At 40.2% G+C, this 6,588-nt stretch overlaps 1 protein-coding gene across 1 annotated transcript in view; it reads left to right on the top strand.

Annotated features, from left to right (window-relative positions):
• Window positions 1–1,372: 1,372 nt before the first annotated feature.
• LTN1 (listerin E3 ubiquitin protein ligase 1) overlaps window positions 1,373–6,588 on the top strand; it is a 49,508-nt gene continuing 44,292 nt past the window's right edge. The window contains exons 1-2 of the mRNA XM_008590037.1: window positions 1,373–1,467; window positions 6,257–6,460. Coding sequence (XP_008588259.1) covers window positions 1,426–1,467; window positions 6,257–6,460 — 246 coding nt within the window. The 5' untranslated portion in view covers window positions 1,373–1,425. The remainder of the gene's footprint in view (window positions 1,468–6,256; window positions 6,461–6,588) is intronic.

The raw sequence follows: 6,588 nt of genomic DNA, 5'->3' as shown, positions 1-6,588 counted from the left end.
CTCAACTGTTCCTTAAAAACCCCCTCAGGAAATATAAATCTTTGAGATGGAATAGCCTACATCTCCTTCAGCTGAGTACCTCTGCTTTTCTAACACCAACCATTTGACTTCTGAGTTTTTTTGTTTTTTTTTTTTTCCTTCTCAAGGGGCAGGCAGCCAGCCCTGAGTCCAATAACAAAACTTCTGAGGAGGGGGCACAACTGGCTATCTTAGAAGCTCGGGGCAGGGGCTCCATGGAGGCTAGGATTCAGAACTCTGAGGAGATAAACTTAGGTTGGTGCCTGGATACTGCTGGTACCTTAGAGTAGTGCAATTAGGCTGATTCTGTGACGGTTGGAAAAAAGATGGAGACTAAAATCAATTGCTGGCTAAGGTAATTGCTGTTGCTACAGTAAAGGGCTGCTGTGGAGGTGATGCTAACAGAATGGAGTAAGTCCTTTCGCCTTCCTCTTGCCTTCAGTCACCTTTTAGTGCCCTTTGTTGATGGAACCTAACAGGAAGCCAGCTGAATAAAGGTGAAACAGTTTGCGGACTCCCCAGTATCATGGAGTTGAGTATAAAAGGGTGAGTGCATGGACATGAGAGACAATGCCCAGGAACACATGTGCCTATGTTTCTCCCTTTCTTTTTATTTGGCGACTGGTTGGTATGGGGAAAGGAACCCCCTTGGGCTCGTTATTACAAGACTGAGCATTAACCATCTGAGCTAACCAGTCAGTCCTATTCCTGTAGTGTGATTCTAAGAAGCAAATTCACTAAGTTACAGGGTCTATACTTCAAACTTTAATAGAGAACACCACATTACTACCTTTTCTAGAAACTGCACATAACACTTTAGATATGCAAAGGGGGGGGGCTTAGAATATTGCCTAGAACAGTACAATTTAAGAAGAATGAGAATCTTGTTAAAATGCAGAATCTGATTCACTACTTGCGAGGTGGGTCTAAGAGTCTGCCTTTTTAACGCCCAGGTGATGGTGATAATCGCATCCCTTTAAAAGTATAACACTGTTCCACCTTCCCATAGCCACTACCATATCATTTTACTGCTGCTCTTGTGTGACCCTGCCTTTCTCATGGCTCATGCCAACTTCATACTCGTTAGCAGGGAAGAAATCTAGCTTCTGAAAGCCCCAAGACAGGATTTAGCGCCACGAGTCCAACGCTTGGCTTCCTATTGGCTGTGAATGACGTAATTAAGACAGGCGTGGCCTTTTTGGTGACGTCTCCGGCGGCGTATGGTCAGGGAGGTAGCGGGAGGAGGTAGCGGAAGTGGGGCGGAAGGAGGGTGGGGTGGGTGGCGGAAGGGGAGGACCCGGGGAGGTTGTGACAATGAACCCTCTTCCGGAGCGAGGGGCCGGAAGTTGTGGCCACGCCGTGTCAACCTGGGAGTTGCGGGCTGAGAGTGCGGCGGCGACCGCGACCATGGGCGGCAAGAACAAGCAGCGGACCAAGGGTAACCTGCGGGTGAGTGCAGAGTGGTTGGCCGACCGCGGAGTCCTCGCCCCACAGCCGCTGACTCCGCAGCCGCGCGCGGCCTGAGGGTCTGTGGAGCGCGGCTGCCGGGAGGCGTGTGTTTGCGTGTCGAGTGTGACCTCTCTGTTATGTATGCGTCCCCGAGGGCGGGGTGGGTTATCTCTGAGCAGATGGGGGAATTGTGAGAGGAAAGATGTTCCATGCCAAAACTGTCCCCACCCGAGCACACACCCACAATTTTTATGAAGTAGTTCAGTGTCAGCTTCAGCTGGAAGGTTACCTGGCCGAGGTAGCGAGGAAGCGGGGGTTGGCATTGGGAACAAGGGGAGCTGGGTAGGAGATAGTTAAAGTGAGTCTGTGTGCAGGGTACCTCTGATTATGTCCCTTCTTTGCTCAAAAATCTACGGTGACTCCACACATCAGTCGGAGTAAAGGCCAAAGCCGTTACGATGGTATTCATGGTCTGCCTGTCGCCCCTTTCCACCTCCGGCCGCCTCTTCAACTCCTTCCTCTCTCACTCCATCCAACTGCACTGACCTCCTCACCATGCCTTGACCTTGTCTGACAGGCTCCCAACGCTCTTCTGTTAGGTGGCTCCAAATTTTGCTCTAGACGCCTCCGTGAAGTCTCCCTTGATTTCCCTGTTTGAAATTATAGCCCTCCCCCGCTCCCTGTTCTCTTTCCTGCTTTATATTGCATCATTGCCTTTATGGCTATGTAGTGTACTGTCTTGCTTCACTAGGATGTAAATATTTTGGAGGCATTTGTTTTAATCTGCTGCTGTTATCTTCGGAGCCTAGAACAGGGACTGACATATAGTAGAAGCTCACTGAGTACTTGTTTGAAGAAGACCCTAAAGTGTAAACCGACACGATTAGGGATGCTATAATGGTATGTTTTATGGTACTAGGTTTGAAAGTACTCAGAAAGGTGCAGTCCAATTTTATGAGAATGCTTTTCTTTCTGTTTCTGATCCAGTTAATTCTAGTGATTTCAGTACCACACTTTCTTAGATCTTGCACTTAATCAGTTTTGGAAAATTATATCAACAATTATGGTAACTTAATTATGTGTTAAGTACTATGCTAAGCACTTTACTTGCATTCTCACTTAATGTTTTATTTAATTCTTTTTCAACTTTTTTTGGGAAGAATTCCTAATATAGGGAAAAGTTACAAGACTATCAGAGTGACAATTCATATATTCTTTACGTAGATCTGCCAATTGTTAACATTTGGTCGTATTTGTTTTCTTTCTTAATTTCCGTTTTTTTTTTTTTTTTTTTAAGATGACTAGTAAGGGGATCTTAACCCTTGACTTGGTGTTGTCAGCACCATGCTCACCCAATGAGCTAACTGTCCATCCCTATATGGGATCCGAATCCATGGCCTTGGTGTTATCAGCACCACGGTCTCCCAAGTGAGCCACAGGCCATTGTATTTTGCTGAACTGTATGTGAGTTAGTTGTGGACATCCGGACTCTTAACTTCTAAACACTTCAGCATGTATCCTGTAAAAACAATGCCATTCTTTTTTCTTAACCCATGAGCAATTATAACATGGGGAAGCTTAAACTATGGTGTAATTCTATAATGTTCTCTGTAACTTTTTTTTATCTTTTTAGATACACCATTAAAAAAAAAATTCAAGATCTAATCAAGGATCACTCATTCCATTTAGTTACCATTTAGACTCCTTTAATATGAACAGTTTCACAGTGCTTTCAGGGGGGGGTGGGGTGGAGAGGGGTGTCTTTTAGGACAGACAATTTGGAAAAGTCTGGGCCAATTGTTTGGCTTAATTTAGATTTGTCTAATTGTTTCCTTATGATTAAACCATCAGGTTAAACAATTTTTAGCAGGAATGCTTCATGGATGATGGCTCTTTTTCAGTGTACACAACAGATGCACATGATACCCTTGTTTGTCCCATAATTGGTGTATTTATTTAATTACTTGGTTAAGTGGTATCCATTGTATACTTATCTTTTTCCATTGGCTGATAACAATATGTGGAGTGGTAGGTTGAGACTGAATAGCCTATTCTCCCATAAACTTTCACCTAATGGTTTTTGTACCCTTTAGTAATTCTTGCTGGAATCAGTTATTACTATGGTGGTTTAAAAACGTATGTTTAATCTTGACAACAACCTAAGTAATGAGTTCGATTCTCTCACCTCATTTTAAAGATGATAGAACTGAAGTTTAGGGAAATTAACTTACCTAAACTCATGTAGCCACAATGTTGCAGAGTTGGGATTTGAACTTCAGAGTTGCAGTCATTCATTTAACAGACTGAATACTGGATGCTGTGTATTCAAAGGTGATAGACAAATGTCTGCTGTTGTGAACTATTAGTTTGATATATAGACGGATAAGCAAGCAAATATAATATATTAAAGAATTATGATACAGGTGTGAACAGAAAGAACATGTGAGAACAGAAGAGAATGGCTGTTAACCTGAGGGAGGTAAGTGATGCAAGCATGAGTGTTTTGAAGGATGAATAGGAGTTTGCAGGCAATAAAGAGAGAGGAAGGGTTTTCAGGCAGAGGGAAAAGATTATACAAAGTTCAAATTGTTAAAGGGCATAACATATTCAGGGAGTCTTTGGGACTGGAACATGAGTGATGACAGCATAATTGGGAGAGGGAAGGGAGAGATGGGCAAGGGAAGGAAAGAGTGGCAGGAGATAAGATGGAAAAGTTGAGGACAGATAGTGAAAGATCTTGGAAGTCTTCCTTAGTTTGGTCTTTAAACTGTAAATCCAGTATTGCCACGTCAAATACCTCTAGAAGGTTTGTTACAAAAGAATGTAGACAGAAGTAGGTATAGTATAAGAAAAATTAACAGCTGGAAGTAGAGTCAGGGTTTTTAATTTCTATTGAACTATGTGTATAAGTATCTAACATTCAAAGATCGTAACAGTAACTATGTTTTAAATTTAAAGTAGACATTGAAGGGCTGGCCTGTGGCTCACTCAGGAGAGTGCGGTGTTGATAACACCAAGGCCCTGGGTTCGGATCCCATATAGGGATGGCCGGTTAGCTCACTGGGTGAGCATGGTGCTGACAACACCAAGTCAGGGGTTAAGATCCCCTTACTGGTCATCTTTTAAAAAAAAAGAAAAGTAGACATTGAATAAAAGATACAATTACTACATTTAAAAATAAATGTCATAAAATGTAGTAAAAATAGATGTAGTGACTTTTATTTTATTTTATTTTACTTATTTATTTTTTTTTAAAAAGATGACCGGTAAGGGGATTTCAACCCTTGGCTTGGTGTTGTCAGCACCACGCTCAGCCAGTGAGCAAACCGGCCATCCCTATATAGGATCTGAACCCGTGGCCTTGGTGTTATCAGCACAGCACTCTACCAAGTGAGCCACGGGCCAGCCTGATGTAGTGACTTTTAAATTGAACAATAGAAATCTGCTACCTTTTCTTCTGCCCCTAGTTATCACGGTCAGCTCTGGTATTTCAGGTTAGTTTGGAATTCAGCCTTGACTTCTTTTGCTTTTAGCAATAATTAGTTTTTAAGTTTGTTTCATAATAAAACTGTTTACAAATGAGATTATACATAAAATTCTGATATCCTCATGTCATCATATTTAGTTTCAGAGTTGTATACCAATTCAGTAACTTTCTTTGTAGCTCTTTATTCATGTGCCAATATTGAGAAAGGCAAACTGAATAGTGTTATTTCATTTTAATAAAGTTTTAAAACAGGACTTTTTTCGTATAATTCAGGACATCATTTTCATTTCTGGTCACTCAGTTCAGTTTATAAAGTAGGCCAGATTATTCCTTATCAAATGAATTTTCCAAACAAGCTTCCCTTTTCCTAGATATGAGCAATTTGAATCATGTGTTCAGATAACCCTTTGTAAACATCATTGCAGAGAAATAAGAAATAGATAAGTTTAGGTGGGTTGTAATGTTATCTTGGTGGTCAAACTGAGGCATTTTCTCCTTATATAAGGGTTCTTCAAAAAGTTTGTGGAAAAATAGAATTATAAGATAATACAGATCCTTCTGTGAACTTTTTGAAGTATCCTCATATAACAGTGAGTAAGTTAATTCTTTCAACAGTTCAAATATTTTGTTTCTCTGTAACAACCCCCTGACTTGCGTATCATCAAACAAATGACTATGGTTCAAAGCAAAGGAGTATATCTTATATCTTGACCATTCTATTGATTTTTATGTTCATAATAAAATAATTTTAGCCCAAAGAGGTTAGGCTAGGCTGTAGATATATGGAAATGAGTGTATCTGCCCTCAAGGAATTCCCAGTCTAGAAGCACTAGATGTGTCCTGTGGTGATTGCTTAATAAATATTTGTTGAGTGAATGGATGAATGAAAAGATGGGATCCATTTATGAGTTAATTTTACATCGTTACACAGTACACATACATGTATAAGCATACTATTTATATAAAAGTTGGAAATAAAACAATTCATAAAATAGTATTTATGAAAATCTTACCACATGATACATTCTGATTTTTAAAATTTTATTCCATTTATTTAAAATTCTGTTCTTTTTGTCCTAATGTTTAGGAAACCAGGAAGTAGCTTCTAGGATTATTAATGATAGGTTCTTGGTGACAGAAACATTCATCTTTGGGGAACATTACAATAGATGAAATTTTAGGCTAGGGGAAAAAAAAGTACTAAAATAAAAGCTTGTTTTGACCATAGGAATCGTCAAGGAATTATAAAGTTAAATTTTGAACTCTTCCTGGACTCTGACTTTTTTTTCCCCTACTTAACAGCCTTCAAACAGTGGCCGAGCCGCAGAACTCCTTGCCAAAGAACAGGGAACGGTTCCTGGATTTATTGGTTTTGGAACATCTCAGAGTGACCTAGGCTATGTTCCTGCTATTCAAGGTGCTGAAGAAATCGACAGTCTTGTAGATTCTGATTTCCGAATGGTGCTGCGGAAACTTTCTAAGAAAGACGTCACAACAAAATTAAAAGCAAGTTTTCTTGTTTTCATAAAATTGATCAAGAAAATCCTTTTGTAAAGAAAATGAACGATAGTTTATTACTAATAAGTTCTTTTACAATTGTGCTTTTTTTTTTTGATACGTGGACTTAAGCTTAG

This window comes from Galeopterus variegatus, unplaced genomic scaffold (genome assembly GCF_000696425.1).
Source record: "Galeopterus variegatus unplaced genomic scaffold, G_variegatus-3.0.2 Scaffold5816, whole genome shotgun sequence".
NCBI classification, from domain to species: Eukaryota; Metazoa; Chordata; class Mammalia; order Dermoptera; family Cynocephalidae; genus Galeopterus; species Galeopterus variegatus.
Note: the sequence above shows the minus strand (reverse complement) of the source record. Positions and strands in the feature narration are given on the sequence as shown.